This window comes from Manis javanica, chromosome 16, assembly GCF_040802235.1.
Source record: "Manis javanica isolate MJ-LG chromosome 16, MJ_LKY, whole genome shotgun sequence".
NCBI classification, from domain to species: Eukaryota; Metazoa; Chordata; class Mammalia; order Pholidota; family Manidae; genus Manis; species Manis javanica.
Genome location: NC_133171.1, coordinates 19833411 through 19851482, shown reverse-complemented (window position 1 = coordinate 19851482; position 18072 = coordinate 19833411). Strand labels below are relative to the sequence as shown.

The 18072-nt window shown below is 42.7% G+C and overlaps 1 protein-coding gene across 4 annotated transcripts in view; it reads left to right on the top strand.

Annotated features, from left to right (window-relative positions):
* The window catches only part of CAP2 (cyclase associated actin cytoskeleton regulatory protein 2), a 117488-nt gene extending 103341 nt beyond the window's left edge, over positions 1-14147 (top strand). For all 4 annotated transcript variants that reach the window (XM_036994274.2, XM_036994271.2, XM_036994273.2 and 1 more), the window contains 6 exons: positions 2881-3070; positions 4095-4270; positions 4595-4718; positions 4805-4887; positions 9899-10039; positions 12767-14147. In XM_036994274.2, the coding sequence (XP_036850169.2) occupies positions 2881-3070; positions 4095-4270; positions 4595-4718; positions 4805-4887; positions 9899-10039; positions 12767-12850 (798 nt within the window). In that variant the 3' untranslated portion in view covers positions 12851-14147. The remainder of the gene's footprint in view (positions 1-2880; positions 3071-4094; positions 4271-4594; positions 4719-4804; positions 4888-9898; positions 10040-12766) is intronic.
* The last annotated feature ends 3925 nt before the right edge of the window (positions 14148-18072 follow it).

The window sequence follows — 18072 nt, the reverse complement described above, 5'->3', positions numbered from 1 at the left end:
CCAGCATCTGCACCCAAGACTTCTTACATCCCCAGAGCAGGACAGGGGTAGTGGGAATAAACATTCAGCTGGTTATGACACCACCTCCCGATACTTCAGGCATGTGTATCCACGTCAGAGGCCCTAGAGCAACAGCACACGTGTGTGGAGGTCGCCCATACCTCTGGTTCTGACTTTTTTTTTTAAGTCTGAGTACTGCGTAAAGAATTTCTCTGAAGGAGGCTTTGGAATCCAGCAGTTTTGTGCTAGAATTATGTCTGTGCCATTCACTGGCTGTTCAGTATTGGGTCAGCCTTTCTGATTTCCTTTTTTATTGTCTGTGAAAGAGGGATATCAGTACAGTCCTACTAAGATTGTTGTGATGAGTAAGATTAACCTCAGCACATAGTGCAGAGTGGTTCTCCCCAAACTTATCTGCATGTTGGAATCAGCTTCAAAAAATACAGACGCCTGTGGCCCACCGCCCCAGAGAGCGTTTCTGCCGTGCGGCCTGGGTTTCGGAATGTCTAACAGATCCCCGGATGATTCTGACGTTCACACAGGTTTGGGAACCACTGGCCTGGAGCCTGTCCTATACTGAACATTAAATATCTGATGAATGAATGGAAACCATCAGTGCCTGGCATATACTAGACTTCCCAGAATTCCTGGCTCCCTCGCCTTCCCTGACTGTGTCCCCTCTGTTTTATTGGGATGCTGAGGACGTAGTGTTGGGCTGAGACTCCATGGGCGGCCAGGCGCACGTGAGCATGCACAGAACCCCAGCACCGCGCGCTGTCATACCTGCCGGAGGAGGAGAGGAGAAAGAGAAAAGATTAGTTGCTCTGCACAGGGCAGCCCGTGGAGCTCCCGTGAAGGGCATGCTAATGAGTTTGCTTCGGAGGGCTTGGCACACAGGAGAGCCCTGGTACTAACTGTAAAGTCGCCCTGGAAACCACAGCCTAGCTGTGCGCTCCCACCGGGGCTGATCGCAGGAATGAGCCTGAACGTGCAAAGGGTAAATCAAAGGCAGGGTTTCAGCTGGTCCTTATTTTTTGCCTTTTATATTCAACATTTGTTGCAGTAAATCCTTTGTTTGGTGTTCCTGGGTCAGCCATCTGAATGTATCAAAGTTCCAAAAAGTTCAATATGTGGCTTTATCAGCTGCCATGTCCTCTAATGTCCTTCTGAAAGCAAGGGAACTATCTAAATCTTTCTAAGATTTGGAAGCCTGAATCCCTCCCTTTCCCACAAAATCAGAGGACTATAAAGCTGCAGTGTTTCAGACACTGAGGGAGGGGTCTGTCTCCTCACCTCCTAAATGAGTTATTTTGTGCTTTTGCGTAAACATAATACTTTGTGGCCCAGTGTCTGGAACTGAGGACTGGAGTGCTGTTTTATGTGCAAGGCTTATATTATACAGTCTTGATCAGCACAAATTCTCAAATTTCACCCCAGTAACATAATAGAAAGCATTTAACACACTGGGAAAAAAAATTGGTCAGTCTCAAGAGCTGGGCAGTCATTTTCTCCTTGACCCTAGAATCCTGATGGGGTCAGGCCGGTCTTCCTAGGAGACAAAAAACCATCACAAATTGTATCTTTAGAAGACGAGACCTCAGCCTGCCCCACTTTTAAGACATGCTTTCTGAATAAGAGAAAATCTTTTATTTTCAGGGTAATTGTACACTTACTAGGAATTATATAAGTGCTTTGAAAACAACATGGTTTTTTTCCTTCAATTGAAAACTATTACGGATTGAAACTTCCTGATATCGACACTGTAATACTGGGTAGTTTATGAAACTAAGAATATGCTGTCTTCATTAATATTTAGCATTTGTGTGATGTTTTACATTGTGTATTTGGTATTAGAAATATCTGAGCCTAAGCCACATTTTCATCACTCTCAGTTTTTTAATTTTCCTATTTTTTTAATCAAATTAGCTTGTAATTCCTTAGCACAGGTATAGTCCTACTTCAGGGCTTAAAAGTAAAATGGTATACAATCCAAGGGCATTGTTTATGTGAGTTTCTATCCTGCTAGTTTCAAGCTCTGTGAAAATGTCAGCTATTAAGGGGAAAAGGGGGATCTTCTTAAAACATTAAAACAAATCCCTCTATTGTCTATAGCCTTTTACTACCATTTGAATGTGTTAGAACTTCATATTAAAAACAAGTTTTGCATTTCACATAGCAGAAAAAATAGGAATAAGCATAGATCTTGCTCAGGAAGGATTCAATTTTCAGTTCGTTCACTAACAGTCAGCATTAGATGAATGAAACCGTCAGGTGGGTCCGAGACCCTGACCACTTCAGGACCACCACAGGCATCCAGGTCATGTGTGGTCCTTGCTTGTGGGTCAGTCTGAGGCATGCATTCTTGAAAAATGAGTTCCAGAGAAAGAGCCTCAGTATCTTTCTTTAGCTGCTCAAAAAGGCTCAAAAACATCCAATAACCACTGAATATTTTTCACCACTCTCTCATTGGTTGTTGCAATTCTCAGTGTCCCAAAAAAGTGCATCCTCTTGTCAGCTGGACCACACTTTCCTTATGATTCTCAGTTGGCCAAGGCCTGGTTTCATTCTGATTGTGAGCTTTGCACATGGACCTGTGAATACGGCTTTGTTTACATCTGAGTCGGCAGATGAATCCTGGACATGTGGTTTGCACTAACAGCCACGTCATGCTCTCTTCCCAAGGTGGACGCCCCCCACCCTCCCCATGGTCCCAGGTCCTCCCAGGAAGACCCAGAGTGCACCAGTGTACCCCTGGGTGCCCTTTGTGAATTCTGAACCCCACTCCCTCATTGGCAACAGGTTCTCAGTGACACAGGCAAAGTCCGAGCTCTCGGAAACGACATCAGGCTAAACGCAGTGCTTTCTGTCTCCCCCCCACAGGGTCCAGTAGCATCTACTGCTTCCGCACTGTCTGTCCTCTCCACTGGGCCTGGCCTTCCTCCACCCCCTCCTCCTCCACCTCCTCCAGGGCCACCTCCGCTTTTTGAGAATGAAGGCAGAAAAGAGGAGTCCTCTCCTTCACGCTCAGCTTTATTCGCCCAACTTAACCAAGGGGAAGCGATTGCAAAAGGTGAGGAGACCAGACTTTGAAGCTGCCTCCCTCCGGTTGCAGGGACTCAGATCCCCCAGAGCTCACATGATGGATGCCTCATTTCACATCCCAACACACAGGGACCAGCTGTTGGGAAGGTGCAAGCCTGCAGTGTTCTTCACCCCAGAGTAGATGGGCTCGGTGAGCTGTTGCATGCACCGGAAAGAAGAACTCAGAGACTCTGGGTTCTAAGTGGACCGCTGCACCGCATCACTGTTTCAGCCGCTGATGCTTCGACACCATTTGCAGCCAAGGCATCAAGATCGAGTGAAATTAAAATAACAAATAATAACACCTCTGTCCTCAAGCAGTGTACAGACTTGTCAGAAAATCATATCATTGAACTACCTTTGCTGTCACTATAAACAGTTAATTTTTTTAAATCATACATTTAAAATAGAATTAGTAGCACAAGCATTCTAAATAATAGAGTTATATTGCCAAAAATTTTTATGTAAATGTAGCTTTGCTCTGCACAGGTAATAGGATTATGGCATAACTGTCCCTATGTCCTGGGCTAGGGGCTAAGAACCCCAAATCTAAATTTTCTCTGGCTCCAACTGACTGCATGATCTCCTCATTTGCAAATTAAGGGGATGGACTCATAACCCCAAAGTTGATTCCATATTCTGACATTTACTTAGTGGAATGCCCTGACCTTTAAGGCTACATCCGGGGAATACTTTAGCCGTGAGAGAAGAAGTAAATCATGTGATGTGTCTGGCAAGGTGGTTTGCTTTTTGCAGAATTTTTATCTATTACTTTATCTCCTTAAAGAAGAGGTCCCTCAAATTAAAAAATATATATATATGGTGCTTCTGCAAACCATAAATTTATACAGGTTTCAGACTCCATATACTAACCATGAGAAAACACTAGACTGCTATGAAAATAGCATTACCAAACATTCTTGTGCCGTTTACACCATGTCGATCTAAGAAGTGGGGGACATTTCCCTTTGCCTAAAATATTAAAGACATGTGCCTATGCGTTACCTTCCCAGGGCTCCGGCACGTTACAGATGACCAGAAGACACACAAGAATCCCAGCCTGCGGGCTCCGGGGGGACAAACTCCATCTCCTGCCAAGAGCTACACTCCAGGCCCCAAGTCTCCCCAGTCTCATCCGCCTCAGAGACATGCTCCTGTGTTCGAGTTGGAAGGAAAGAAATGGAGAGTAGTGAGTGGAGCCCTTTAGCCTTTACTCCTGACTTGCTGCACTGAAAGGACCAACCGCACATCCCTGCACCAGCCTCTACCTACTGGCCTGGGTGCCCAATAGCTGTTCGCAAATTGACAGGACCACCCCACACACACACACACCTCGCAAGCATTGTTGCAGTAACAAAGTAAGACCTGTGGTTTAGTTGGTAAAAAGCTGGTTCTGAACGAACATACTGAAAAGCTGTATTTAATGCTGAACTACACAGTACTTTCAGCCTGCAATGGATTCAACTTATCTAAGTATCCTTATATTTAATATTTGCATTTGTTTTCATCTTAGGAGTACCAAGAGGAGAGAAATGATCTGGTGATCTCAGAGACTGAACTGAAACAGGTGGCTTACATTTTCAAATGCAACAAGTCTACTCTTCAGATCAAAGGAAAAATAAATTCTATTATACTTGGTAGGGCAGAACATGGCAGTTACTATGATAAGTTGCCCTGCATACACATGTTATGCGTATTTAATGAGTTTCTTCTTTTTCCCTAGACAACTGTAAGAAGTTTGGCCTTGTCTTTGACAATGTGGTGGGCATTGTGGAAGTGATCAACTCCAGGGACATTCAGATGCAGGTAAATGGCCCCGATCAACCATGTGCCGCCCGCCTTGTGGGTTCGCACAGAACGTCCACCCAGACTGTAAGGCGTGTCCACCCAGAAAACTGCTTGTCCCTTTTTGTTTAAACCTCGCTTTGTTATCACCTCCTCTCTGAAGCCCTGTCTCACTTCTTACCATCGATCCCTCCTTTGTGATCTCTCACACCACACTCCGTCTTGCACTGCAGTGGCTGGTTTACCATCTCCATTTCCAGAACAGCTAATTAGCCTTACAACTCGTGAAACTTGCACAGTACAGCACATAATAGGTGTCCAATAAATGTTCAATGAGGCAGTGATTGGAATGAATCGACTCTGAACTAACAAAAGTACTAACAGATTCTTCCAGCATTTAGCACCATCCTGAAGAGAATTTTTTTCCCCCTCAAGAAAAGTTGGTTCTGAATAAGAGAAAGAAAAGGTTTTCTGATGAGCCAGTGAGATAATTGGACTAAGAACCTGAAAAGTAGGACTGGAATTGAATTTTCAGAACAGTTGAAAACTTGCACTGTTTTAGAAATTTTGTTTTAGCTAAATGGGATTTTACCTATGCCGAGAGCTAAAGGACTTACTACCTTTGCCCAACTATAACTTCTACCTTTGATTACACTCTGTTTATTACCCTCACACTGTTAATTACCCCTTATTAACTAATGTTTCCTAATAATGTTTGTTAAAACTGGATTCTGGTTTTACAGATCTTTCTCTTTTTTTCACTGGGATTTTTACCACTGCCACGTTTCTCTGAATACATTCAATTCCACATTTTACATTTCACTATCTGCCACTTAGGAAGTCGGTCTCTGCGTGTCAGGTTGAGGGCGAGAGGCCCGGCCACAGCCCCAGCAGACCCCGCGCCAGGGCCGCTCTGCCTGCGTCCGCGCTGGAGCGACTCACTTCATCTCTGACTGCGAGCTCCTTGCCCTGAAACGTGAAGTTAGCTGGGGAATTTTAAGTCTTCCCCAGCCCAAATTCTAATTATTCTTGCCACACAGCTTCTACAAAAACATTTCTTTCTTCCACATTCCAGTTCCATATATTCTCTTCAGTGCCTCTGCGTGAACTCCCCTCCCCCAGCCGTTCTGCCTCCACTTTCAGAAATTCTGTTCCTTGGTGGAAAATCATTTAGAAGAAAGCGACCAGACAAGTCCTCACAGGCAGTACTATCTATACAGTCACCTTCACCATGGAGACAGGGAGACCCGACCATCCTCGGGTCCCACTTTAGATTCTAAAAGTGAGTCCTTTGCCCAAAACCACTTAGCATTTAGCACTCATTCATTCATTTGCCAGATGTCTGAACATGTCTGATGTACCAGGTACTGTTCTCAGGACTAAAAATGTCAGTAACTAAATGAGACGAACATCCTTGACGTCATGAAGCTTACATTCTGACAACACTGTCTCTCAATTTAGTATTTCTGATAACCACATTTATCCACTTAATAACACTGCTTCTCCCAAAGTATTATGCATGGAAATTTTAAGGAAATCACTCATCATGAAAAAGTTTGATTCCTCAAAGATAAATATGGGTCATATAAACCTAATAATGGGTCCAAAATTTCTGATGAACTGTTTTAGAAAGTGGAAGTTTGGACATAAAAAGCCATGCTTTTGGGGCTCTCTTGTCCCCTCCTGGTGTGAGCTAGGAGCTCTGTCCTTTCACGTTATCTCTAAATAAAACCCTGTACCTTGCTTTCCTAAAAAAAAAAGAAAAAAGCCATGCTTTTTCTCGCTCCACATTATTTTTAACCAAAAGCAAAATAAAACAAAAACTAGAAATAATATTCAGTGGAAGAGGTGAGAATACATAGTTAGGTAGTTGAAAAGTATCTTGGGAATAATCTAACATACCCTCTCTTAATTTTAGGGAGTTTATTTCAAGGTTCCTCTTATTCTTATGAAAATGGATTGGGTAGCAATGACGAAACCCGTATATAAGGAGTTAGCATTATTTTTTAATGTAAATAAGTCACATTCAAAAATGAAAACCAACAGAATTAAATATAAAACATGAAACTATAGAAAAGTAGAAGAAACAGGTATAAATATTCATCAAATTTCTAGAGGGAGAAAAATTCCAAAATGAGAAGTAATATAAGAAATTATCAAAAAGAGAGACAGATATGCAATGGAAATAACTATGTAACCATTTTTTAAAGTGACCAAGAAAGACATCCAGGGTATCATAAGAGCTTTCATATCATTATGTAAAGCATGATTTCATTTAATTAAATACACACACACATATATATAGATGTAGATATATTATAGATGTATCTTATAATTCTAAAGAAAGTAAGAGAAAACATATTACTGCCTGTAACTGAATTAAAGGTATCAAATTCCAACAGCAGAAACCATATTTCATTTGAAACTTTAAAATTCTTATTAAAGTCAGAAACAAGAAGAGAATTCCTTCTGTCATTGCTTCTATTCAGTAATGCATTAAAGTTTGCAACCTATGCAATATGGCAAGAAAAATAATTGAGAAATATAAAGTTGGAAAAAGAAGAGACAAAAATGTCCTTATTTGTCAACAAAATAGTGCCATAAAATCCAAGAGACTCAAGAAACTATAAAACTACAGAAACATTCAGCAAGGTAGTTGGATACATTATCAACATGCAAAAGTCAGTAACATTTCTTTATCCCACAAATAAGTATTAGAAAATGTAACTGAAAATAAAATTAAAAGTGACAAAAAACTTAAAGGTACCTAGGGAAAGAATTAAAAGAAATGCAAGGTATTCATGAAGAACACAAAACATTTAAATAAATGTACAGAAAGACATCATTATTAACTGTCACCATTTATTTAATCTGTAAGTTCAGTGAAATTTGGGTAAAAGTCTCAATAAAGTTTTTAATGAACAATGTCTTAAAAATCGTCTGGAAGACAAGTGGACAAGGGTAACTATTTTAGAGAAGACAGACAAGGTGAAAGGACTTGCATACCAGATATTAAGAGTCATTGTCAAAAAAAAATTTTTTTAAGTAAAAAATAAAAAAGAACAGAGTCACTATAAAGTGTTAACATTGTTGAAGGGATACAGAATAGACTAATGAAACAGACCACCAAGCCATGAAATAGACAGATGCATACATGGTCATTTATTTAAGGACAGTCCATATAGGGAAAAAATACTGAGTTCCTACTTCACACCATATATAAAAGTAAAGTCTGAATTATGAAAAGAAATACTTTCAAACTTTGAGATTAAAATATGGAAGAAAATCTTTAGAGTAGGCCTCAGGGTAGGAGAGAAATTTATTAGGTTCAAAAAGCACACACTATATAGCACAGAGGAGGTACATAGTGGGTCTGTGGCATCTTACTGCACTGATGGACAGCGCCTGCGTTGGGATCTGGGTGGGGACTCGATAATATGGGTGAATGTAGTGACCACATTGTTTTTCCATGTGAAACCTTCATAAGAGTGTATATCATCATACCTTAATAAAAGTTTAAGAAAAACAAAGCACACAATATAAAAAATGGACAGATTAATTAACCACATTAAAGTTACAATTATGCGTTCCACAGAAGACATCATATACAAAGCTGAAACACAGGCTGTGGGTTGAAGAAAGATACCTGCAATTGTTTTTCCAGATTTTTCAGATACATAGGGTATTTAAGCATTTTTAATATAGCAATATGAAAGTATTTTTTAAATGTATCGGTGTAATGTGCTTGCCGCGCGCACCTCTACTCTGCCTCACAAGCCATCACCTGAGACTCGCCGACAGCTTTCTGCTCCTTTCCCTTTACTTGCCTGAAACTCAGCGATTCCGGTCAGCACGGAAACGCTCTTCATCATTACACAATAAACAAACCTAGAAATTACCAAAACGTTACTGCTGACACCTTCTTGAAATATAGATCTATGTACTGTTATTTTAGTTGATTTATGGCAAAGGCCTCTGCTTAACTGACCTTGAACTACCTCTGCGTTTTTTTCTTGGCACCAGGGCTAATTTCCAACTGGGTGTCCAGTTTCTATGGGGAGTGGAAAAAGCAGAGAAGTGTGGCAACCTGGCCGGACTCCCCGCTGAGTTCTTTCCACCACCTGCCCCATCTGCAGGGGCTGCTCCTTTGGTTTGCAATCCGGCCTTTTCTTCAGGGTGAAAGGGGAGATGTCTTTATCGCTTCAATTACCATTACAAGAGGGAAACGATAGAGTTGTAATATGGTCATTGAGGGAACAGCCTGCCCCTCTAGAGATTCTGGGGGGATGTCTGAAAACTGACTGCTAAGAGAGAAATCCAAAACTGAGCAGAATTTTCAGAGCGCTTAGATATTTGCAAATGATGCAAAGAATCGACGACTCTTGTGTGTGGTCCTGTTTACCTATACAATGAGTGGCCTGAACCAAGTCCCCAGTTTGGGCTCCTGAAATTAATACATTTCAAAATACCTAGACACTTATTATCTTATTCAAACTTCACATTCAGCCAGTGAGATGTTTATCTAGGCAAAGCCTTACATGGACAGAATCGTAATGTTTCTCATTTATTATTTAGGCTCAGGAAAAATCTCAATTACAAAATAATTTACCTACTTTTAAATGATAATGTTAGTGTATCTTTTAATCCATGTTTCATAGAGATTTGTCAGAACTAGAATTTTAAGCAAATAAAAGTAAATGCATCATTTATCATGAAATCAAATATACGTTTCAAATCCACTAATGGAGTGTGAGACTTTTTCTGAACATTTAGCTGCTGTTTTCAAATTAATCCCTTTATTTTGTCTCAGGAAAAAGACCCGAGGTTTGAGAATCCCCTTGTGTGGTCCTTTCATTCTGTCCCCAAGTGACACCTACCAATTCAGTCTGGAGGCAGTGCCATTAACCATCCTGTTTCCCTGGTCCTAACCTAGCTATTCCTTAATTTGGTTGAGCCATGGACTGTGTTTATTTGAGAATATTGTAATTTCTATCTCTTTACTTTGCTCCCAGATTTTTTTTTTCTATTTCAGGTAATGGGGAGAGTGCCAACGATTTCCATTAATAAGACAGAAGGCTGCCATGTATACCTCAGTGAGGAAGCGTTGGACTGTGAGATTGTGAGCGCCACGTCATCTGAAATGAACGTGCTCGTCCCTCAGGCTGGTGACTATGTGAGTGCCTTTGGGAAGATGGTAGAGAATTTTTCTTGAGCCTTTGTTATGAACATTCTTAGAGATAGATTAATCAACTACCACCCTGTGAGCTTCATCTGCAGGCTTGTTCACAAGCAGGAGAGGACTTCCGAGCTGGCCCTCAGTCATGTGCTCCCCAGTTAGCTTCTGGGCTACGGCTCACTCCCAGATTTGTGAATCTGCAGGCAGGTTGCTAATAAGTACCTCAGTGGGCAGCTTTGGGCAGATAGTACCCCATGCATCTGAGTTCATATTATTTGGGACTCAGTATTTTCCCTTGCTCTGGTGGAGGCGGAGAGAAGGTGGAGGGAGAGAAGCTTTGGGGAAGAAGCCGGAGGAGGGGTGATAAGGAGACCTGTTTGTGTAGGTACATGCGACAGGGGTTCTCAAACTCAGCATGAGAATCAGCGGGAAGCTTGAGGAAATGCCGGCTTCCTGAGTTCAGGAGGCTTGGAGTGGGGTGTGGGGCCCATCCAGTGGCCCTCCTGAGAATGTTGTGATTTTGCCACCACTTATTTCTCTCGCCTCCTTGCCCCAGCAAAGCGGCTTCTCAAAGAAGCATGTAGACGTTCTCACACACTGAACAGGAAGTGTGAATACATTTTCCACACCACACAGCATGGTGGACTTGCTAGTTATTGCTTCTTTGGAGTATGGAAATAAATCCAGAGAGAATTCCCTCTGACTGCAACTGTACAGGCGCCGCAAACCAGGGAAGGACGCGATTTAGCAGGCACGCCTTTGGAAAAGGGGCCCCGTCAGCCTGTGCGCCCATCACCAGCCGTCTGCACAGCAGCAGCGAGCGTCCCGGTCAATAGGCAGGCAGCACAGCTGCTCACACATTCTCCGTCTCCATCTGTCAGTATGTTCAGTGTGACCCAGCCACATGCCACCCATCACAGCCTAGACAGCATCATTTAGGTCTAAAAATCAAAACTCTGCCAGCACTGGGCCCGGCTTCCCGAGGTACACGGCCGGCCTGAGCCTGAGCTAACGAGACCTCACTTGCATTCTCCACCTAAAACCAACTGCTGTGGGGCTGAGACCGATACAGACAGCTTCCGAGCGGAGGTGATCCCTGGCGTTTGCAGCTGTTTAGCAGAAGGCTTAGCGGTGCGGAAACCCATCTGCAAAGGAACGCAGCGGGGCTTGGGTGACCACGCCAGCCCTGGCTAAGCCGGAATCCCTGGGCGCGGTGACCAGACATCTGCATTTGTTAATGCTTCCCAGGTGATTCCAGTGTGGGGCCAAGATGGAGATGCACTGGCCTAAATTGTGTCTAGGTTAAAACCTGAGCTTTTGAAGCTGAAAAATATCCTCCTCTGTTGGTAAAGTATCTTGTGCCCTCGGTCCATGGCTTTCTTCATGCATTTTCTTGATGGAGGTAGTAGGGAGAAATACAAGGTCCTCCCTGGGCACTGCGATCTGGAAACGGATGGTGGGGATGATTCCATGGGAGTCAGTTCCCCCAAGAAGGTCTGCCAGTGCACCTCCATCGCTTCCCTTCCTGAGAAGGTTCGGAGCAGCCGCAGGGCAGCTGCCACCACGGAGGCGCCTCCGTCTGCGCTTTGGCTACCGAGCCTGGGGCTGGAGAGCAAACACCGAGCCTCGTTACTCCCCAAGAGCCTCGGGACTGACGCATGCGCGCGTGCACACGCCGTTTGGACTGCGACTTCTTTGCTCCGTCTTAAGACTTCCCATCGCAGATCTCACTCGAGGATTCGTCACCCATTGTAAAAAGGGCCTTCCTGCTAAAATAAATAAATCAATTGCTTCTTCCAAAAGGAACAGCTACGATAATGCGCTCATGTGTGTTTTCCACTGAAATGCCTCGTGTCACTGGTGATGGGCGGGAGCCTCGGCTCATCAGACACGCGGGGTTTCAGCGGCGCTGTGTGTCCGGCCTGACCGCAGAAGGGAACTGCGCCTCTCGCCTTCCTTTTCCGTCCTCCTCCGAAATGACTGGAGAACCGCTCTCCGGGGAAAGAAGAGGTTCTGAGCTGCTGTTGTTTTGGTTATTCTGCATTGGTGTCTGTTGGTGGAGCGGGGAAGGCTTGTGTACTTCCCAGTGGGGAGAGGAGGGTACAGATGAAGGGTAGCAAATTCATACACAACATATTCTCATTTTATCAAATAGTATTCGGGTAACATTGGATGACAAACTGATTTCTCCTCAGTGTGACTGGGGACCAGCAGCCTCATGCCCTGGGAACTTGCTGGAAATGCAGATGGTCACTCGCCTCCCCAGATCCACTTAATCAGAATCTGCATTTTAACAAGATGCCCTGTTGATTCCTGCGCACGGTTGGATTTAGTGCAGAGTCGTGGGAAGAAAGGCTACCTAGGTTTGGACTCTGGATGCAGGGCAGCAAGGAAATGATGGCGGGCCAGTTGCTTAAGCTCGCAGGCCTGTCTCCCCGAGATGGCATCTCAGCAATATGCAGCTCTGCGCACTGAGATCACATATACCCAAGTGCCTAGAAGAATGTCTGGTTCTTTGTAAGTTCCTGCTTTAACAGTAATGCAGGCAGCCAGCCACAGAACTGACGCGTGACTCTGCAAGCCTGTGTGTGGTACAGAACCGTCCCCATGGTAGGGTTTGGGTTCCGTAAAGTGGTTTTGTCCTGCACGTGACACTAACCAGCCTCCCACCTGTTTGCGAAGAAAGCCTGGGTTTAAATAACTGTTCTTCTTGCCTTTTTCCAGAGAGAATTTCCTGTTCCCGAACAGTTCAAGACAACATGGGATGGGTCCAAGTTGGTCACCGAACCCGCAGAAATCATGGCCTGACCTCCAGGAAGGTGGTACCCGACTGGAATCCCCCAGCAAAGAAAAAACCATCCAAGACCTGGCGGTTGCAGGGACCCCGCCTGCTTTCGTTCCCGTCGCCACCAATGCAGTGCTGCAGGAACAGCCTCGCCTCCGCCAGAGTTTGTGGGCGTTTCAAGTCGTGAACATTTCTTCATGATTTGCCTTTGTGTGTGATTTGAGTTCCACATGATGACTTGTGAGCATTACACACCTAAAAGGGGAAAAAAGGAATTCTGTTCCCCTCATATCATTAACACAGTAGCTGATAGATCAAAATATTGCATGATTCGCTTTTACACTTATGTTTAATTACTAGTTGGAAAATAAAATGGTTGCAGCTCCAGCATGTACATGTTTACCTTTTAGACACTTCCAGTATGATGCACTAGCAGTATGCTCTGAAAAACGTACCTTCTTTGTTATTTTTGCCACATGTTCACCTTCACCGGTATGGATTCACTGTCAGCATGAATACATATTTCAATCCTCATGTTTACAAAATGTAAGAGAATTCCATACTAAGGACTATATCAGGTTTCTTGACCCTCGAAAGGCTTAAATTCTTTTCAGTTACTAAAAACCAAAAGTAAATCCTAATGACTTACATATTTTTCTGCCATGTCACTTGGAATACTTTTACCTTTCTGCATAAAGATGCGTATGCCACATGATTGGTGGGAGGAAGCAGGCAGAATACCTCATCGTTCTGTTCTGACATCAGGCTCGATTGTTGTTTTCCAGTTGTGAACCTGTTCAGTATCAGATGCCTTGCAGATCAGATGCCAAATGTCTTTGATGTTTTGTTATAGACTCGTTCTTTCCCGCTTGCCGGACCCCTAACCGTCCTAGAAATGAACACTGAGAAGCCATAGATGTATTACTTCTTCCAGAACCTGAGAGATTGCTTGTTGGTCGGCTTGCTGCTCCTGCGGTCCTGCTGATACGCTTTTTCAGCGTAAGATTAATGCCGATATTCCTCTATAGCTTTCCAGTGCACAGCGCTGGACACTGCAACTTCATGGATGTGCACGGAATTACAGTATGATGCTCGCAGACCTAATACAAGCATGTATATTGTGCCTCTTACAGCCTTTGGAATACATCACTTCCGGTTTTTAAGTATCTTCTATGACCGCATGTTATTCAAATCACTAATGCTCATGTGCCAATGTTTTGCTGTAAAAGTTTTGTCCATATGAATAATGTGGCTTTAGTACCTATCTTTTTTTGAACTGTAAACTTACTCTGAAATAAAGTGAAATTCTAATTGTTTAAATACTGTGATGAATTCTGGGGGTTAAAGAAAATTAAGTGGGAAGAAAAGCCTCTAAAAAGGACATGTTATGTACTACCCAGTATTTTATATTGAATAGTTTTATATTGAAAAAAAAGTCCACTCAAAATTCTTAGAGTCTGTCAACTGGCCTTGAACTTGGAATCAGCCTTTCAAAATGCTTTACCACGTTGAAAATCTGGACTTGAAGTTCAAACAATTATCTCACCAGCCTTGTTCTCAGTTACCTACTGGTTTTTTAGTAGGTTGAATTTGTTGAAAATGGAAAACAGGAAACACTTTGGCAATGTTTAGGTCAACAATTATCGAAGACAGTGCTGCATTTCCAACAGGCCCTTTTTCTTACACATTGTTGAATTCCTTTGTTACCACTGCTATGACCTAATAAATACTGTCAGAGGAGTAAGAATCCATACCTGGCAGAATTGCACGTAATGTACATTTACAGAGAGTCAAAGCTAAGCGTCAGTCAGAAAATTAAGTGCCAAGTATCTCCTGCATATCTGTACTTTGTGATATTACAAAGCATCATTTTGTAGGACCAAAATGATAAAATAATCCAAAAGGGTCTTTGTTGTTTTGAAAATCCTTTCCTTGATAATACTGTTTCCACTAGATAACCTTTGGCTGACCTCTTCTTTTCATAGCAAGACAAGATAGTACTAACTGCTTCCCCTTATCTGTAGAAATTCTTTCTGGAACTGGTAGCCGGTACAAGTTGTTTTATTCATTTACTCTTTCATTCACTGAAAATGTCTACTTCAACTTCTCAGAATCTAGATGAGTTTATCTAAAGAATGCCCTTATTTTAAAGATGAAAACGCTGAGGTGCAGCGACATTATCAACTTGCATAAGCAAGCAAGTAAGTTAAGCACCCAGTTAAAGGTAAAGCAAGGACCAGAGCGTGCACACACGCGCATGTGCACACACGCACACACACAAACACACACACACATCTTTTACGGTAGTGCAGCTTTCAGTCACCACTTTCTGAAACTCTCAAAAGTAATTAAATCCAGTCGCTCTACCTCATTCCTCTTCCACTGAGATTCTTGGCACCGCCCTCATCTTTTAACCCCTTTGATTTTGTGACGCACAGTGAGCTTCTCTGGCTCCCTCCCCTTTTATCTTTGCTCCCCTCTCAAATGCTCATTTTTCCCCCTCATCTTCATCTCTCACTTTATGTGGATGACTCTCTAAACCACATCCCCAACCCAAATCCGTCTCCACAGATTCTTCATTTTTTAAAATTTTTTATTAAGGTATGATTGATATACACTCTTATGAAGGCTTCACATGAAAAAACAATGTGGCTACTACATTTACCCATATTATCCAGCCCCCCCACACCCCAATGCAGTCACTGCCCATCAGTGCAGCAGGATGCCAGAGATCCACTATGTGCCTTCTCTGTGATACACTGTTCTCCTCGTGATCCCCACACCATGTGTACTAAACATAATACCCCTCAGTCCCCACCTCCCTCCCTGCCCACCCACCCTCCCACACCCCTCCCCTTTGGTAACCACTAGTTCATTCTTGGAGTCTGTGAGTCTGCTGCTATTTTGTTCCTTCAGTTTTGCTTCATTGTTATACTCCACAAATGAGGGAAATCACTTGGCACTTGTCTTTCTCTGCCTGGCTTATGTCACTGAGCATAATGTCCTCCAGCTCCATCCATGTTGTTGCAAATGGTAGGATTTGTTTTCTTCTTATGGCTGAATAATATCCCATTGTGTATATGTACCACATCTTCTTTATCCATTCATCTACTGATGGACACTTAGGTTGCTTCCATATCTTGGCTATTGTAAAAAGTGCTGCAGTAAACATAGGGGTGCATCTGTCTTTTTGAATCTGAGAAGTTTTCTTTGGGTAAATTCCAAGGAGTGGGATTCCAGGGTCAAATGGTATTTCTATTTTTAGTTTTTTGAGGAACCTCCATACTGCTTTCCACAATGGTTGAACTAGCCAACATTCCCAATCTCCACAGATTCTTAACTCCCAGTGTCCATGGGGAATTTCTACCTGCGTGTCCCAGCTGAATTCAGCATGGCTAAAATTAATGCACAGTTCACACACACACATTTTCCTCATCTGCTTTCTAGTTAGTCAATTTCCATCATAGATTTAAAACTAGCCATTTTCTATTAGGAAACACTGAAAGAGAACAAGCTATGGGGGGAACCATGGCTTAGTCCTAAACATGTCTATTCAGGGCATCTGTGACATTTAGTTGGAAATGGAGAATAGGCAGTTAGATATGAGTTCTGGAGTCTTTCCCATTGTCTCTGATACCAAGTCCTTAGGAATCATTTCATAATTTAGTATTCCAAAAATGACTTTCATTAAACATGTTCATTTTGAAAGAATTATTTTAAGCCGTTGGCACTTTCTGCACCACTTCAGATACAGATACAGTTTTAAGGGCTTTAATTGCTTCGGTGGAGACGAGCTGATTCAATAGCCTCTCACAGACATCTTTCGCAAGCGTAACCGTTTCCCTGTCTCTGCGCCTGGTGAAGTCCGCATCTTCGCTCCAAGTGGAGAGAAAACCAGGTCACGTTCACCGGTGATCATTCATCCAGATTTCTCCAAATGGTTTTTGTTCCTCCACTGTTTGTGTGGGTAAAATTGTAATATTTCCAGAATCTCTTGCCTGGCCTTGATGCATCTCCTTATCACTAGGTGATAAGGGGTGGAGAGAAGTACTCCATCTCCATATCAACAGGTGACTATGTGCATATCTGGACGGAGAAGTTAGGTGGGGCCTCTTTCCTGCAGCCAGGTAACGAGAGACACGGGTGAGCAGAAGTGGACAACTGCTTGTAGGCAAGAAACAGGTTTCTCCCACTTATTTCTCCCTTTGACTGATTTTGGTTCCAAAGGTAATTTGCCCTGGGCTGAGAAAATACTTTCCCCCTGGAGTTACAGTTTTAGTAATTTAGCACAGAATATGCGACTAACAAAGGGTGACTTCTGCCTGTCAGTAGAGAATTCTGTTCAGGTTTTCGTCCAGTATAATGTACCATTTTATATTTAAAGATAATTTTTTTCCTTAAGTTACTTTGAATACTTGAGTTCTAAGCCCACTTTACTCAATACCTTGCTTTTTAGAATCATGATAGACGATGATACCTCATACTGAGGGGAAGTTCAGGTACAAGAAATGAATCACTGACCACACTTACTAAGCCATGATACTAATTTTTAAATCCCATTCATCAATATCACAAAGGTTTTTTTCATTAAAATGCAGTTAGTAATTTCCCATGAGCCATAATTCATCTTGGAAACTAATCAGAACATATACATTTAAAATTTTTTTGTTATTTTTAATAATAACTCCATGGCCTCATTTATTCAACTCATAAGGTAACAAAGTTACAATAAGAAATCTTCCCATGAACATGAACCATTCTCCATATTTGTTTGGGGAGAGACTTGTTTAGATTTATTTAGGACTTTCTTGGGAAGTCCTTTCCTGCTCTTTGTCCCTAGGGAGCATAATCATGCCCAATCATGCCCACACATACTGAATGGCACACAGCAGAGGCGAGCTAATGGCCCATGTCTCCCAGCAGCCTGTCTGCAGGCAGCTGATAGTGTGACAGCCCCTGCTTCAGGCATTCTTCCTCAGTTCAAAAGCTAGACAGCAAATGGCAAAGTCAGGGAGATGCAGGGGGGTGGGTGCCTTCTGCAACGCAGCAGGATAAATTCTGTGATCGTTTCTGGATATTTTAAGGCATTGTCCTGTAGCATTATTAAAAGATGTATAGAGGCCCGGAGAAATATTTTACAAGAGCCATGTATGACAGGTATCTTCAGGGAAAGGATACAAGGTTATGGCAATCTGGTATTTAGAGGAGTTGTAAGTTATATGTATTCTCCATACTTTGGGATAGA